The sequence below is a fragment of the Trematomus bernacchii genome, unplaced genomic scaffold (genome assembly GCF_902827165.1).
Source record: "Trematomus bernacchii unplaced genomic scaffold, fTreBer1.1, whole genome shotgun sequence".
NCBI classification, from domain to species: Eukaryota; Metazoa; Chordata; class Actinopteri; order Perciformes; family Nototheniidae; genus Trematomus; species Trematomus bernacchii.
This window is the reverse complement of record NW_022987641.1, coordinates 6,888,789-6,907,094: the sequence shown is the minus strand read 5'-3', so window position 1 is coordinate 6,907,094 and position 18,306 is coordinate 6,888,789. Positions and strand designations below refer to the sequence as shown.

The window sequence follows — 18,306 nt, the reverse complement described above, 5'->3', positions numbered from 1 at the left end:
CCGTCCATCTGGCCCATGGGATGAGCAGCGTGGCATTGTGGGATATTCCCTCTCCTCCTCCTTTCTGCAGCATCATCACTCAGAAAGTAGGGCAGAGGGTGAGCTGCACACACTAATCACACACACACACATAGCCCATATGTTGTCTTTACGGATGTGCATGCGTGATATGTTGATAATGTACTCTGACCAAATGATTGTAACCCTTTCTGTGCATCAGTTTATCTTCCTGTCAAACACCAGGCCACATCTGTCTGCTCCTGTGTTTCTCTTCATTGCAAGAAGCCGTCCGATTTGTAAATTCCTTTCTGACCTGAGGTGAATTGTTTGACCTTTTCTGCAGGAGAGCATCTGTCTGCAATCTCAGCAATTACCAACCGTTAATAATTAAAGGAAAACACACCGCATGGACATGCAGTCATTATAGATGTCACAACACAACATTGTGACTACACATCATCGTGACGACAAGGATTTCACTTATGAAGGTCAACAAGTATGACATACTGTACATTTGACTTGATACGTCGATATTTTTACTTTGTTTAATGTGATCTCAATGTAATAACTAACTATTTAGTCTCGGCTCACATAACTTTGACATAGTGTCATCATTTTGAATTAATGCTTACATATGTTCCACTTAGTTTCCCATCATTTTGACTAAATAAGTTAACATTTTGACTACATATCACATAACTATGTCTGCACTTTTTACATTGTCTTGACTTAACACTACACGTTATACTTAATAAGTCACATAAGTCAACATTCTTAATACATAATACATCATTTTGTCTAAGGATCATAATTCTTTACTTTATTATTTTGAATAAATATGTCATTTGTTGAACTAGTTTCTCCTGATTTTGACTCAAGTCAACATTTTGACTACATCTTGGTACCATAATTTTGACTTAACACTACATTTTCCACTAAGTATCACATCATTTTTGCCTTAGTATATCATAAATTTGACTTAATATGTCAACATCTTTTACTTAGTAACACAATATTTAACTAAATAAGTCAAAAGTGTGTTAATATCACTTCATTTTGTACTAATATGTTAACATCTTGTGTTTTATCTTTAACATCTCAAAATGTTGACTTGATACAATGAGCAATATGATATTCATTATGCATAACTTCATGTATTTTGTTTTCTTGGCACACATGTGCTTACAGAAAAGAGGGTTAAGAGAAGAAACCCAATTTTACAAAATAAAAAACTCTAGAAATTATTTTACTAGACTCTCATCATGACTCAAAGAGAGAAGACAATGTCGACCCTTTCTCTGTGAGCCTTGATGAAAGCATTGTCTCATTTATAGTTAACAGGTTGTGTGCGTGGAAACTCCTGCAACCCTGTGCAACAGACCACAGCTCATCGATCTTTGTTACAAATGTTTCATCACAGTTTGGAAACTGCTCGGTGTTTTCATATTGATTTTACGACAAAGCATCGCACCATAACTGGAGCCGTGAAGGAATGTATTTCTGCTGTGTTACTATGACACTGGTGCTGTGGAGCTGTGGGACTGCGTTTCGTCTTGGGACTGTCAGAGCCATTCTCATTACTAATTATGAGGCGCTGCTGCAGATCTATTTCAGGATCCTCGCCATGATGGAGGAGATAGAAGCTCCTCTGCAGGCCTCTGTTAACCCTGAGAAGCCTTTCTGTCCAAATGCACTTCAACTTTAGTTTAACGTTGCACGCACCGAAAGGTTTGGAGGCTAGCCATTGCAGTTTTTTTGCACGTCAGTTCTTTTTAGAAGTGGTCTTACTTCCCCCACAAATAATAATTTGTACACAATGTGTTGTCTTTAACTCTTGAAGAAAATGTAGATTTTTAAAAAGAAATTGACAAAATTCTCTATGATTTGACGTAAATGGCGCCACGTTTGGAACAGCAGAACAATATCAAAATATCTTCAAACAAACTGTCACACTTTTGGGCAGCATAATCCAGGTCTACTTTAAAACGTATTTCAAAACACTTTTGCATTAGTCAAAGTTAAAAGCAGCTCCCATTTAATTCAAATAGTTACAAATGTTCTCTGTTTTTGGATTCTTTTGTTTACTGTGGATGTTTTCGAGTAAAATAATGTTTTCCTCGAGAATTCAACGTTACTTAATTTAACTTAAAATAACTATAATACAACTAATATATTTTTATTTTACATAACTCAAACTCTCTTGCTCTCTTTGGAGTGTAACCAGCTGTTATGGAAACTAAAAAAGAGTCTACAGGCTGTACTCAATGCTAACATGCTGATGTTTACAATCTTAATTGATTGCCGAAGCATGCTAAAATGTTATAATTAGCACTAAAAACAAGGTACAAAATACAACATTAGATACACAATATTCTACCGTGTGAAAAATATGCCATTGTATTAACATATGTATATTCCTTGTACTAAGTCCAATGCCATTATTTTGTATCCCATTGCATGTAACATTAAAGGTCACCGATTATGCAAAATCCACTTTTTCATGTCTTTTATACACAAATATGTGTCTCCTCTGTGTAAAGAGATTCTGAAAGTTTCAGGAAAAAAGATTCTCTCACTTTGTGTCCTGATCCATTTCTATAAAAATCTGTCTGAAAATGAGCTGATCAGATTTTGGCTACTTTATGATGTCATAATGTTTTTTTGGCTTGTGTAACAATTAGCCAATCACCATCCAAGGTACCCCCCCCCCCCCCCCCCCCCCCCCTATCACCTGAATCTCCTCCTAGAGCACCATTGTGTTCTTTTTAACCAAATGTCTCTCAGAGGGGCGTGGGGAGTGGCTCCTTATTTTCATCTAAAGTAACAGACAGAGAATCAGCACTTTTGAAACAGGGCTGAAACAGAGGGGATTATGGGATGCTACAATGCACGATCTGTTTGGTATTTCGAGCCGAACACTTCAGAGACATGTATTGTATATATCTGAGACCTATAATATATTGATGAAAAACAGTATAATAGGGGACCTTTAAGATATCATGGTACTTTTTACATTATTCCTAGCCCCATACCATTTTGTTTGTCTTTCTTTGTCTCTAATCTCAGTAATTTATCATAAAAAGACCACTCACACAATCACAATGTGGTTTTTGCAAAATATGCTTTTACTAAGGAAAAATACTATATTCATTTGAAAGCAAAATACAAGAGCTTTGCACAGAAGCAACATGGAATTTAAATCTAATTTTGGAAAAATCCCTCTCCGCTTGCAGCTAGTTTCAGTCTAAACTAGAAGGGAATTTCCATTGAAATGTTCAAAATAAAGTCCAAGTTTTGGCCTAACAACATAAACATTTAAGGATAAATCTTTGACAATCTAGCCACTGATTGATGTACAAAACTTACAGTATGGTTATAGAAAGTGTTTTCTAGTCTCTTAATTGAACTGGTATATGTGTCTTTACAGTTGATTTCATCTTCAGTTTGTTATATACAATTTCTTATGTTTGTTCTTGCTATACTTTCAAAACTGGATAAAGAGTTTTTAACAAATGGGATGTATGTATTTACAACTTGGATGCACAGAAAGTGGAATGGGTTTAACACACATCAGAAAACATGTTTAAATAAAGAGGAGAAATGTAAAACCCGACTTGCAATAAACTTGAAATGAACAAATAAGACTTTTAAAGCCATGATCTGTAACAAACAAACTGAACCAGAAACAGAAGTCAGGACAAAGCTATGTTCATCATTTATCACCATCGCATCCAAAAGACTCAGGATAAATTATGGATTGGTTTATAAACTCCACATCCCAGACAGTTTTAGACTTGCTTATTTATTAACAACTTATATTTACAAAAATAGATACTTTTTTTTTTCATTTCTGGGAAGAAAGTTTTTTTTGGCAAATGCTGAGAGATCAGAGCAGATAAATAGCTGACAGTGAAAGTGTTTAAGGCAAAAAGATCGCAGGAAATAAGGCCAAAGAAAGTTCATTCTGTGGTTCCAGCACACATTTCTTTAAAAGTTGGACATCCGGCGAAATACGCTTAATAATCTCTAACTCTCGGCGAAAAGGCACAAGAATATTTCCTCAAATGTCAAACAATTCCTTAGAGGAGAAGTAAAATTGTGGGATGCTCAACAGATATTTTGAGCTTTTTATTTAACTGGATTTGAAATCTGCACTCAGTATTCACAATATAAAACAACAGATTCGAGCTGCAGATTCATATAAGGTTTTAAAAAATAAAAACGTTTTAAAATGAGTGCAGGAACCCGTGTTAAGCCTTGGATCTTTGAAATGTAAAGTCAGCTGAAGAAAATATATAACAATATATAAAAGAGTACAATAAAATAAAAATAAAAAAACACATTATGAACATAAACAAAAATATCAAAAGGGGGCTCACTGGAATGGAATAAAACATTTAAAAGAACTACAAAGAGCAATAACTTTATGAAAAACCAAAAAAAGGTTTCTATAAATACAAAGGTTCTCTCCCTCAGTGTCCTGTAAAAAGCCTCACATGTCATATTTAAAATACTTCCCACTGGAATTCACTGTTTCTATTTGAATGTCAATGAAGACAACTGATGATTGACTCACGTAAAAATTATTCAGTGCATTTTTACTTCAGAAATTAAAGCAACCAGTGCCTCCTTATTATTAATATTATAAAAATGATTAATTAATACTATTACAGTGTGTCTGATTAAGCAGAGATGGAACAGTCAACAGTGGAACTACTGTATGAGGTTTGCTCCAGGACACTGAACCAGGTCTAGAAGGGGGTGGGGGTCAAAGGTCATCATGAGGGTCAGGGGGGGTGATGGTGGGATAATGTGGGGGTGTTGACATGAATCTCATGAGGTCTCGTTGACCGTCCGATCCAACTCTATCACTTTACTGCTGCTGCTCTCCAAAGACCTGAAAACACATAACATTGGATTTTAATTACAAATTCAATACTTTATTTAAATTTATATCACATTTAGGGATCCTTCACCTATTATAATGTCCAATGTTAGTACTTTTTAAGCTTTTCCAGTGTGTATTTCTGGGCTTTTCCTGCACCTTACAGCCATTTTTGAAAATATTTTAAAGAAAATACAAATGTAGTGCGGTGAAGAGTCCATTATAAAACCTTATATATAATACAATTAACTGGCTTCTAATCTTTCTGGGTCATTTTTTAATTAACAAATATTTATACATATATACATATACATAGTTCCGCTTTCCTAAACCCAGCTAATGTTGCTATCACTGCTAATGCTAACGTCTTCTTCTTCTGTTATATTCTAAGTATCTGCACAGTCTGTTTACCTGTGCAGGTCCAGCAGCACGTTTTTAGACGTCTGCGTTTCATTGCTATTATTTCTCAGTGGTACGAGTGTTTCCACCATGATGGGCTCTTCCACCACTTTCTGTTGCTCCGAGCGACGCCACGCTGCCATGACAACAGCCGGCGCCTCCTCCCATTGGTTGGGATATTCCCCACCGAGACCGAGGAGATGCGGCTGCTCGTCCTCGAAGGTGGACAACAGATTCCTTGACTTCACTTTAAATAAAAGAAGAATGAAAAAATACATTTTAATTTACCGTTCTGTTATATCTCTGCATTTAAAAAAAGGCAAACTTTTAACATATACAAGCAAAGTTCAAAATGTATTTGTGTAGGTATATACTGTCTATATTGAATAATGCCTTTTCGTAAGAGATATAAAAAGTACATAACAACTACAAAGAGACACAAAATAACTATAAATACACAAATATTGAAACAAAAGAAACTACAAATACACAGAAAGAGACTTGAAATGACTAGAAATAGAATCTAAATCACTAAATAGATACACAAAACAAATTCAAATTCACAGACTATAAAGACCACAATGTGACTACAAAAAGACAGAAAACTACAACAAAAAGGCAAAACAGAACTACAAAAAGACCCAAACAACTACAAAGAAACACAAAACAACACTAAAAGAGGTTAAACAACTTTAACATCTCTTAATCTCTTCCCTCTGAGGTATTGGGGTCTTTTGGATGTCAGTTTGAAGGGCCCCACTGTCTCATAACCCTAACCCTATTTACACACCCACTGTCAGCAGCTGTGCATGGAGCTACACACACTTTCCCAAACACACAGACACACTTGTTATGTTATTGTCTGCATGGCGGCAGGACGGGGCAGGACACTGGATTTGATTGTTAAGAAAATTATATCTATTACAAAAGTGTGTGTGTGTGTGTGTGTGTGTGTGTGTGTGTGTGTGTGTGTGTGTGTGTGTGTGTGTGTGTGTGTGTGTGTGTGTGTGTGTGTGTGTGTGTGTGTGTGTGTGTGTGTGTGTGGGAGGCAGCAGAGAGGATGTAGTGAAAGGTCAGCTCTTCTCATCAGTGGCTATTATTGCAGCGCCGTAGGTGGAATCTGATTATTGCCGATGTTATAATGGGCCTCCACAGTTTTATAGTTTTGGAAGTAATGACTCGTTTCAATAGAAGCACCAGGAGAGGTCAGTTTAGACGAGAGAGACGCAGTATTTTAGCCCGCTAGGTATTTGGATTTGGAGGAGAATTGTTAGTTTAATTACATTTTTTGACTGTCTTACACCATACGAATACTTTATGAAAAGAGGTTTAGTTCCCCTTTAATTGTGATCACTTGTTCATATCGAGATTTTCTTCAAATTAAAATGACATGTTATCTTTAATTTGTCTCGTATGTTCTCAAGAGGAGGCTGTTCAGACATTCCCATGTGCTCCTTAAACCTGCAATAATTTATCTTAATAAATGATGATTATTTTTGAAATGTTGTGGGTTGCACTGCTGTCTTTAACTAGCCAAATATTCACAGTTGAAAAGTTTGTTGGGTGTATGTGTGAGTTTAAATACCTGTGGTTGTGTAAGACTCTTTGACATCCAGCTGTTTGGAGGCAAGGCCAATTTCAGTGATGGTGGAGCAGGGAGACATACTGCTGGGGTAAAAACTCCCCAAAAACAGAGAGAAACACAAAACAACCACCTGCAGAGACAGAAGGGGGGAGAGACAGAAGGGGGGAGTAAATAAATGATGAAGCAACGCTAAGCTGCTAATGAATGATGGAAGCAGATGTTCCCGATTCAATATTTTAAATCGATGTTTCACCACCACAACCTCCTATTAGCACACACACACACACACACACACACACACACACACACACACACACACACACACACACACACACACACACACACACACACACACACACACACACACACACACACACACACACACACACACACACACACACACACACACACACACACACACACACACACACACACACACACACACACACACACACACACACACACACACACACACACACACAGTACCATTAGGCATGATGATGTCTGGGTGCCGGCCATCCTGCAGGATTTAGGGACTTTTCCGGTGACCACCGCCTGCAGAGACTGCAGCTGCTGCAAGAGAGACCTGCGGAGAGACACACACAGGTTAGACACACACACCACATACATGTAACAGACACAGGTTAAGGACACACACATCTGATGAACTACAAGCATGAGGGAGAGCACAAAGAAAACATAATGAACGCAGATGTAACTTACTTATTTGTAAATGCAATGAAATCACTTTTTTAATGCAGTATTTTAACTTGTAACACAGATTTTAACACTACTATTGACACTTTTGACTCGTGTAAAATATCTGAGTACTTCCCTAACACTGATAATAAAAATGATTGTATAGGGTTGTAGTTCATTGTTACTCTATGATTATTGTTAAGTTCCTTTCTTTTCCTTTTGTGATGCTGTATTATTATTGAATCCCCTGTACAGGACTTTGTTCAAATCTTACCCTAAGAATTGTAATATGTAACTTTTTTAACGTTTTCAATCCTGTTTATAATCAAGTTTGTAGTTATTTCGCCATAAGATGTTGATCTTTGACTATAAAAAGGTTGTACTTGGATAAATCACAGGAGGGCTCTTTTTTTACAACCTATGCCTTCTGCACTCTCGCTTCAAGTAACCTTGTTTTTTTGTACCTTGACTGTATATAACAATATGGAATTAGCTGAAAAATAAAGCAATATGAACAAATATGTTCATTGTTCATGTCTTTATGCAGCATAAGTCAAAGGACTTGTTCTGTTGCTTCATTAAAGACGGCTAAACAAAACACACACGGTACATTTAACTTTCAGACAGCAATCTTAAACCACTGAGTGGAAAACAAAAACAAGACCTGATACAGCTGTGCATCACACACACACACACACACACACACACACACACACACACACAACACACACACACACACACACACACACACACACACACACACACACACACACACACACACACACACACACACACACACACACACACACACACACACACACACACACACACACACACACACACACACACACACACACACACACACACACACACACACACACACACACACACACACACACACACACACACACACACACAGTGCATCCATGCATAACGAGAGCACCAACACGGTCTCTAAATTGAAGCAGCTTGAGCATTTTACATTAAAATAGCCTCATGATTATGCGTGGCTGAACAATTGCCAACAGGGAGCTTTTAATTCAATAATAAAATTCAGTAAATGTATCCCGACACATTAATCCTCTCTAATTCAATTATTACAGTACCTGTAGACTATTTTCAAAATGAGTAAATATTATCTCACTGAATTGTGGTGATATCGACAATGTTTGAATTTTTTTAAATCAACTAGTAATGTACTGAACTGCTTATTACCGGCACACTGATTTATAACATATTAATGCTCTAGCTATTAAACAGTGTTTCTGACTTTTGCAGTGTTACCTGAAACCGAGCACTCCTTTCATTTAATAGGCTGAGTTTCGTGTATAAAAACATCTTTCTTTACTTGGCATGCACTGAATCTAAAGGCAATCCCATGTGCAGTAGTGTGTGTATTAATACAGTATGTGTGTATCATTAGTGGCTGTTGCTCTTACTTGTTGGTACACTCCAGGTTTTCCACTTTTCTGCGCAGCTCGTGGTTTTCGTTGGAGCATGTCTCCACCCTGAGGACAGAAACAGTACTGCAGGTCAGTCACTGCACTTCAATGCACATTATTTATTTTCGTTTTGTTGATATTGCATTTAACCTTAATCTCTTTTTATTTCCCAGTCCCTCTGCTATAATGAAGAAGAGGAGAACTTACTTCTTCTCCAGAGCGTCCATGTACTCTTTCTTCTTCCTGCGACTCTCCTGAGCAGAAATCTAAGACAAAGATAAATATACTTAGAGGAAGAAAGCACATTTATGTTGTTTTACAAAACATAATATTCAGTTTATTATTAAAGGCATACAGGTAAACAGGTGCATACAGAAGAGGAGAGTTTGTGAACAATACTTTTCATGCCATCAAATTATATTTTAATCTATGCTTTATATTGAAAGAGCAATATCTTTCCTCATTTTTTGGTGGATTTGATATGTGTGTACATAATTGTTGCATGAACCAACAGTTCTTCTTGTCCCTTATTCTTATCAGAGAATAAACGTAATCAAACAACATATTTGTGCATCTGATACAAATCTTTCACCATATTGTCTTGGTTGTAACAGCCTTAATGGATTACTAAAAAGTCATATGGATGGTGATATACGGTCTGGATGAATCAGTCTGTACCTTATTTTTGATCTTCCTGCGGATCTTCTTCAGGGCCTTCTCCTCGGCCTTGGTGAGGGGCAGCTTGTTGGGGACGGGGTACCCTTCAGCCACCAGCGTACGGCGCTCCTCCTCCGTCAGCATCAACGGGCCGGACCCCTGCAGCTTCTACACACAAACAAACATTATATTTAATCACAATGATCCAAAAAACGTTTGTTGAAGCCAGGTTTTAAACGGCCATTTGCAAAAGTACCTTTACTCTCTATAAAAGGATACAATATAAATTATGCAAACTCAAGGGAAGACTGTATGATAAACCAAAATTAAAAGATCTTCTCAAGAAAACATAAAATGGTGGAAAATGTCTTGTATTTGGTATTTAGATAGTTCTGGATCATGGAGGAAGAACAGGAGAAACTGTGTGACAATGTAAACTGATGACAATATTTTATACAGTAAAATGTGACTTTGTTTAGAACACTTCTCACCCCAAAGGCCCTTTCTCTTGATGATTACTAGAATAAAATGTGATTTAGTTGGAACAAGGTTGTCTACTCTTTCCAACAGGAACATATTTGGATGTTTATGTGTGATGAAATCTAGATTGCTGTGAGTCAATGGTAGATGAAGTAGGAAACTAAGATGGTGCTTACATGAGCAGCGGTGAGCAGAGGGGAGTTGGAGAGGGAGGAGGTGGCGCGGGGAGACACCTTGTGGCTGGCCTGGGATGGGGGGGGGCTGGAGGGGGAGGGGGGGCAGGAGAGGCCGGGCGGGGCGTGGACGGGACTCTGACTCCCCTCAGAGTCACTGCCGTGGGAACTGGGAGGAGTGGGAGGCATCTGCAGCACCTCCAGACCTGAGACCGGAGGAAGCATTTTAAAGATTAAAACTAGAAGTATTTAAGGATAATATATAAAGGTATTGATGAGGTAAGCTGTTCTCAAAGGACCGTTGAAGTTCATATTTCTCATTTATTCTCAGCCTGTGTCTTTGATAACTTAAGTGCCAGCGTTTTAGGAGTTGTTAAAGCGGAGCCAAATGATTCACTATGTCCATTCCTCTGAAAAGACAACCAAACTAAGTGATTACAACTGGTGAAAACACTTAATAAAACAATTTAATGTTAAAAATCATTGCTTCTCACTTTGCTCAGGTTGTTTTCTGATTACTTAACACAAAGACATCCAAAGACTAAAATAAATAATCCTGTTAATCCCCCAGATTGAAAAAGGTGTTAAAAAGTGTCTATAAACTATATAAATTCAATTTCTGACTGCTTTCGGCAGATAACCAATAAACTAACGCATGGTTTTCATTTGGGATAATGCAAGTACATTACTCTACATAATATAAGATATTTGTTGTATACATTGAAATGCATAAATGATGCATGTAAGACCTTTAAAGATATTTATGATACTTTGACTATGCAAAGGACATCATGATGTAACAACAAAGATCCAGCAGGGGTCCTTGTAACATTAGATAACTGAAAGATTCAGACCTTTGGGTGAAAGATTGAGAAACTGGTCGACTTCATGAGGCTCCAGTTTAATCTGCGGGATGATGTTCTCCTCTTTAATCTGTAGATAGACAACAGTGTTAAACAACAGTAGAATGATCATCAAACATATCAGTTGTCATCCCTATCGTCCTGTGTCCTCACCTTGAAGGCTTTGCCCTGGCTGCTGTTGACTCTGGGCTGAGCTGGGGGGGAGGGGGGGACAGCAGGGGCCACAGCGGGGCTCTCAGGAGCCCGGGGCCCCTCACCTGGGACCAGAGAGAGGGAGAGGGTGGGGAGCAGGGAGGGGGTCTCGCACAGGAGGCTGTCGATGGAGTCCTCCTGCTCCATGGGCCAATCAGCTGACTCTCCATCAGACTCTGAGGAGCAAGAGGAGACATGTCAGGGTTTCTGGGAGGTCAATTCTGCTGCGTGTCACGCGCCTCGGCTAACATCTGAAATGCATCTTTTTATCATTTATTTTATAATGTTAAAGGAAATATTTGTTTTCCTTTCCTTTCTTCCTTTGTGCACAAAGGAAGAAAGGAAAGGAAAAAAATATATATATATATCCTTTATTTAACCAGGTAAAAAACAAATGAACACAAAACAATACAGGCAGACGAATACAGCGGTCGTAAAACACACATGAAATGGAACATTAACCAGTCAATATGCAAATAAAATAAACCATTATGAAACATTAAAAAGGTATACATAAAGGAAAGGAAAGAAGTAAGGAAGAGAAGCAAACGAATGAAAAGAATGAGGGATAACTACTTGAGTCATGAATGAAGTTATTGGTGTTTACTAGGCAAGGGTGCTTTCATTTTGAAGGCTTTATGTACCTGCGTCGCTGCCTTGCTCTCCGGTCAGGTGCGACAGCGGGGACTGAGGCCTGCTGTCTCCGCAGAGCGAGTAGCTGTGCTCCGCTGTGATGTGGGGGGGGAGGGGGGAGGAGGGGGACAGGTCGCTGCCGTCCTCCCCCTCCATGGCCTCCACGCCTCCGCCTCTCACCCCCGAGAGAAAGGGGTCGCTGAGCAGCTGACCCAGCAGAGCATCCTGGGAGAGATCGTCCAGGAGCTCGGAGAAGTGCTAAAGAGAGGAAGAGAACATGTATTTAATGACGACTCAAAGCAGGAACAGATAATTATATAAAGATATAATTTGCCTGTAATTACAGACTGTGTATAGCCCCCTCTCCTTGAAGTTTTCCCTGCCAACCCCCCCCAGGGAACATTGAAGCAGATAATGAAAGACTTTTATAATAGTCTTTCACTGTGTCTCTTTCTCTCAGTGTGGGCACATTTACAAATCACATGGAGAAGTTATCCCTGCAGCATCATTTTGTAGAACATCTAAGAATAGAATAACTCAGTCTATTATTAGAATGACATGTTTTTTTAAAACAGCTCAGGGACATTTTTTGACTGAGAATTTAATATGAAACATTGAGCATAAAAGGAAAACATTTAAAACATAATAATGGAGATATCCAACACTACCAACATGAGCAAATTCAATGAAATAGAAATTGTAAAATTGTCTTTCCTACTTTTACCTTAACTTCTTATGTTGGTTTACATTTGTAAGTCTTTTTTTGAATTGATGTTTTAATTAGCAAAATCCCCCAGGATAAATCAAGTATACAGATTCTGATTTCCCTGTATCTCTCAAATGTTTAACACACATGAAGAAGTGAGCACCCCGCCCTCTCCTCCTAATCTTCTCCCCCCCCCCGCCCTTCGCCCTCCTCCTCCACATTCCTGCTGTCTATTATCTCTTTCTGTCATCTCTCAACAGGGCGAGCGTGCAGATGTTGTGTCCTCCTCCCCTTCAGGTGTTGTGACGGAGGTTAACAAAGAGCCCCTGCAGGTGATGTGTTGATAACATACTGACACACATCACCTGTGTTAAAATGTCAAAGAACATATGAAGCACCTAAAAAGGTTTGTCTTTTTTGAAGCTAAATGACCTGCAGGATTCTTTGCTGTTTGACACACTACAGAGGCTTCTGATTTCTGTTAACCAGGCAGCAAATCCTAAATACATTATATTTTATATGAAAACAAATCTGCCAATAAACTGTGATTTAAAAGTCCCTTGTTCCGTTTGACCAATATTGCAAAACCCTATAATATTTTCAACAATTCAACAATGATATGAAACAGAGAAAAACCAAAAAAATCATAACCTAGGAGGAATCAAAGAATGGTTAGCTTTTTTGTTACCTTTTTCTCAGATTTTACCCTAAAAAAACAGAATAGTACACCTTGTGCTGGTATTAAGAAAAGTACACTTCATTCCAAGGAAAGTTAGCTTTTAATTGCAGAGAGTGAACTAATCTCATCCCATGTATGTGTTGCTAAGTGACTAAGTCTAATACAACTAATCCACATTATTCAATGCAATAGTCTGTCCTCGCTCGAACTCATAGCCCTCTTCAGAACATAAAAATACTTCTGATGCAATTCTGTTGCCGGTTAGGATATGCTGAACACGTCCAATCAAATATTAGCCAGTCTGTGCTCAGCCAATGAAAAGAGTATAAACTATTTTAATTAAAAACACATGAAACTGTGACGTTATGAACTGTTGCCTGAGGAGAGTTAAGCAAATGGAAGCACGTTTTCGAGTAAGAGGAAGAAAAGAGAATGACTTTTTTTAAGTTTGAAAGGCCAAAGGAAAAGTGTACAGAGAAGGAAGGAAAAGGGAAGGGAAGGGGTAAAAGAAAATGAGTGAAAGGAGAGAAAGTAAAGAAAGGACAGAAAAGAGGGGAGGAAAGGAAAAGTCGGACTCATGGAAAGAAGAAAGGAAAGGCCAAAAAAGGAAATGGAAGGAAAAAGCGTAAAGGAGGAGGGAAAGGAAAGAAGGAAAGGAAAGAAGGGAAGGAGAAGAAAAGGCAAAAAGGAAGGAATAAAGCAGGTAAGGTAGGAGAGGTTAGGACATGAGAGTTAAGGAATAGAAGGAAGTAAGGTCAGGAAGAGGAGGAAAGGAATGCGAAAGAGGTTAGGAAGGGAAAAGGGCTGGAAATCTACAGTCACATCTACATTTCAGACAGAGGCACGAAACATCAGAGAGAAGATGGACGACAGAAAACATGCCAGCGTATAAAGTGAGAGTGAAATGAAGACGGAGGAAACAGAAGCAGGGTGGATGACCGATCGCCAAAGCATGTGGCCTCAATTAGAGTACAACCATATGCTCCCCTATAAGGCTGTGTGTGTGTGTGTGTGTGTGTGTGTGTGTGTGTGTGTGTGTGTGTGTGTGTGTGTGTGTGTGTGTGTGTGTGTGTAAACACTGACAGCATACCATGAACCTACTGCAAGAAGGGGAAGTCAAATATTTACACATGAATCCACTGAATGGGTCCATTTCCATCTTTTAGCCAAGATACTGTATGGGGCTGCTTCAACTAACGACATATTTTAGGGTTTGATGGTTGTATATCTTTTTTTCAGATTTTCAAATCAGTCCTAAGAAGGAGCAAGGAAAATCAGATTGATTTTGTTTCAGCTCAAAAATAGGAAAAAACATCATGGACGTGAACAAAAACGTTCACGTCGTTTTTAGGGTGGAGTAATTACATACAGAACCCATTTAAAAATAAACAAAGCCATATTTTGTGGGTTTAAATGACCTTTGACATCGCCCTCAGAAGTTGCAACAGAAACCCACGGAGGGCAATTAAACTGTTTAAAAACCCTCAACCCTCAAACGCCCTTCTGTCGCAGTTGGTCTAAACAAATGTGCTTTTTTTCTGAGTCCATCGCAAAAAAACATCCATAAATCTGCTTGGGAATCCTAGAAAAAGACATGTTTATGACTACAAAACTAGCCTGAGAAACACAAAGTATTCATTTTAAATAATCCAGTAAAAGGTGTCTGTAGATCAATGGGTGCATTGAAGAAAAGAGCTGCTAATAGCTAATTGGGCATACTTTTAATGGTGATAATTCGCCAAAATAACAAATACCGGCTTCACTGGGGCTTTAGTTGCAGCCCAGAGCTACTCCACAATGTTACACTTTCCCCCAGAAAGGAATAAAGCCTCATGTTGTTTAAAAAGAGGAAATGGGAGAGGTCGAAGGAAAGGCGCTTATAGTGAGGATTTGTGTACGCTCCCTGTCATCTCAGCAGTGGGAGTGTGTGGTTAAAACGTGATGCAGGCCAGTGTAGCCCATCACACACACAACAGAACGCTCTTTGTCTCCTTATCCCGACACAGAGGTGTTATTTGAGGTTCACTGTAACTCGACACACTCCAGCTGGGAAACCCAACCTGAAGTCTGAATGAGAAAAACTGGGAGTTCAAACTGGAAGTAGGGCAATAATCTGTAACTACTCTGAAGGGGATAACAAAGAGGCCTTTCTCATATTTTCCTGAATAACATCGCTGAATGTGCAGATTGTAATCTTTTAATGAAGCTGCAATCGAAGACGGTAGACGCTGGAGGACATGCTGATTATCTCTACAGTTATAGGGGGAAATACAGTGTTTTGGTGAATAAATCCTGTGTCATCCTAAGAGAGACAATCCTTTCAGAAACGTTTGTATTAGGCCTGATCTTAATTTAAATCAGAGACATGGGGATGAAGGGCGAGACGTCAAACTGGGTCAGAGATGGGCAGATGAGTTTGAGCAGAAAAATTATCTAAAAGTAGTACAATTACAAACCAAATGTACTGTAAAAACAAGAAAACGAAAGTTGTATCCGCTCCAAAATGTAATGACTTCTTCCTTGGACCATGCTACACCTTCTCCACTTACTTTCTTTAAAAAGGGGCAGGTAATGTTTCCGTATTCCTGCCAAAAGACAGACATCCTTCTTTCTGGGGGTAATTATCACAGCAGAGTGAAGAGTGAAGCTTCACAATAAAAGCCCCACAGCTGTGTTGGTCACTAGTTAGCAGTTAAATGAATGGTTTAGGAGAAGGTAAAGAAGGGAAGGAATGTCCTCAGGTCTCTAATTCCTCCAGGTTTAAACTTCGGGGGGACGAGGAGGAAGAGGAAAGACTGACACCTTCCTCCCCTGAAAAGCAGATGTGAAAGGGTCTCAGGAAACTCTGATACAAACACACACACAGACCCACAAAGGACAAGGGTCATCTCCCTCGAAGGTGTGTATTGGTGTGTGTGTACCTTGGACTCATCTGTGTGTACTTTGGCTGATGATACGACTCCACAAATACACTAAGAAAAAAGGCACACACACACACACACAAACGTCATGTCAGAATACACTGAATGACTCACTTGTTTGATTTGGATCGAGGCCCTTATCTATCACACATTACAAACACGTGTCCCATTATAATCATATTAAAGTCTAAAGAGATAACTTACAATTTCACAACCAGTTGTAAAAGTTGTACTGCAAGGACTGTGTATCGACTTCCCAAGCAGTGTTGTGCATTTATTAAATAAAGAAATTGATTTGAAATTGATTTTATTTCAACATAAATAAACGTCCATAAATCCACTTTGAAATATCTGCCGAACTTGCTCGAGTAACATCACATTTATTTTATGTTTTCTTCAGTATCAAACAAATCTGGTGATAATTATGTATACATCCATGATGCATTGCAAATGCAGGAGCAGGCAATAACTCATTCGACAATACGTTTAATTATGTTTAGGCCAAAACCTCATAAATATAGGCTACAAACACAAATGTCTTCTTTAAGTTTTGTGCCGAATTACTTTTAAAGTTTAAATGTCAGTAAAGTTGTTGAAACTGCCTTGTTAATGAATTGTCACTGGTTAAAAACAACTCTTTATTTATCTAGGAAGTCTCACTGAGATTGAAAATGTTTTACGAGTGTCCTAGGTAATACAAATCATTTAGTTGCATTCAGGCTTGATATAATATCTCTAAAGCATGCACTGAGAAGATGCAGAATACATATTTTTTGGGAGAACGGACAAGAAGGAAGTGAAAAATGTAAAATGTTTGTGTCCGTTTTTTTTTTAAGTACAGTTCCAGGAAAGAAACAATAACTCAGCTGTATGGTATTTGGCAGAGGAAATACTTCTTGGAGCTCAGTTTCCCAACCTGTCTCTCAGAAAAATGCAGTTTCTCTGTCTTCTTCACAACATTCTCGCCCTCTGGTGAAATTTCCCAAAACACTTCAAGATAAAAAGAGCAAGCCATTTGAATATTTGAACCACCGCTGCACTAGTTCTGCAGCTGTGAGCCACAGTTTGTGAGAATCTGCAGGAATGCTAACAATGTGCTGCTTAAACACTGAGCTGAAGTACATGTGTAGAAACTGTATCTGCACAATCATTCAATACGTTCAATTCTGGGCAAAAAGAACAAGGTGAAGAAACATCATATTGTTTTTCATCAGACCATGACCTTTGTTAAGTTCACAGGCTCAGTTGTGCTTTAAGCTGAAAGCTAACATTAGCGGGTTAGAGTAGCAAGCTGAAGTTTACCTTACTAGCATCCCACACAAACAAAGTACATCCGAGGCTAAAGGAAATCCAATAAAAGAGCTTTTTGAAGCTGTTGTATTTCAGGACCAAAGCCATGCAGGTTATAGTTACAGTTATAAAGTGTTTTCGACTTTCAAAGAAGATATAACAACTCTTAAATCTGCATATTTTTTGACTATCGTGAAAGTTTACAATTTGTATAAGCCAAAAATAATCCTAATAACACCCTGTACAAAAACAGAAATATGGTAGACAGACATACTGTCATATCCAATATGTAAGACTAAAATATTTAAGTGTATCCGCCCTGTGTTTCCAAAAGTTCTTTCTTGGCATGCTTGACCCTCATACAATCTTTTCTGAAAATCAGGCCAGTTTTTTCCAATCATGCTGCAAACAGACCGAACTGAGCTAAATAAAGGAGTTTAAATGGCTTTTCAGTCTGAATGTCAGGCATGAAAACGATTCAGATTTAATCTCTTAGGACCATGATTGGCCTTCTAAGAGCATGAAAAACAGCTGTTCAGTGATCATTCAATAATAATAGTATGGTACACATGATGAAACACAAGCAAAAATAAATCTCTTTAAAGCACTAAACCCATTATATGTGTACGTTAGATAACCTTGGCAGTAAACAGGACTGTATTGAAGTCTTATCATTTGTTGTAACAGCGCTGAGACTCGAGG

At 38.4% G+C, this 18,306-nt stretch overlaps 1 protein-coding gene across 1 annotated transcript in view; it reads right to left on the bottom strand.

Moving 5' to 3' along the window:
• Positions 1-3,104: 3,104 nt before the first annotated feature.
• The window catches only part of creb3l2 (cAMP responsive element binding protein 3-like 2), a 26,719-nt gene continuing 11,517 nt past the window's right edge, over positions 3,105-18,306 (bottom strand). Inside the window, exons 2-12 of the mRNA XM_034133640.1 lie at positions 12,020-12,266; positions 11,337-11,551; positions 11,175-11,253; positions 10,324-10,526; positions 9,689-9,835; positions 9,218-9,276; positions 9,008-9,076; positions 7,356-7,455; positions 6,870-6,999; positions 5,297-5,531; positions 3,105-4,897 (exon numbers count right to left, since the gene is read on the bottom strand). Coding sequence (XP_033989531.1) covers positions 4,834-4,897; positions 5,297-5,531; positions 6,870-6,999; positions 7,356-7,455; positions 9,008-9,076; positions 9,218-9,276; positions 9,689-9,835; positions 10,324-10,526; positions 11,175-11,253; positions 11,337-11,551; positions 12,020-12,266 — 1,548 coding nt within the window. The 3' untranslated portion in view covers positions 3,105-4,833. The remainder of the gene's footprint in view (positions 4,898-5,296; positions 5,532-6,869; positions 7,000-7,355; positions 7,456-9,007; positions 9,077-9,217; positions 9,277-9,688; positions 9,836-10,323; positions 10,527-11,174; positions 11,254-11,336; positions 11,552-12,019; positions 12,267-18,306) is intronic.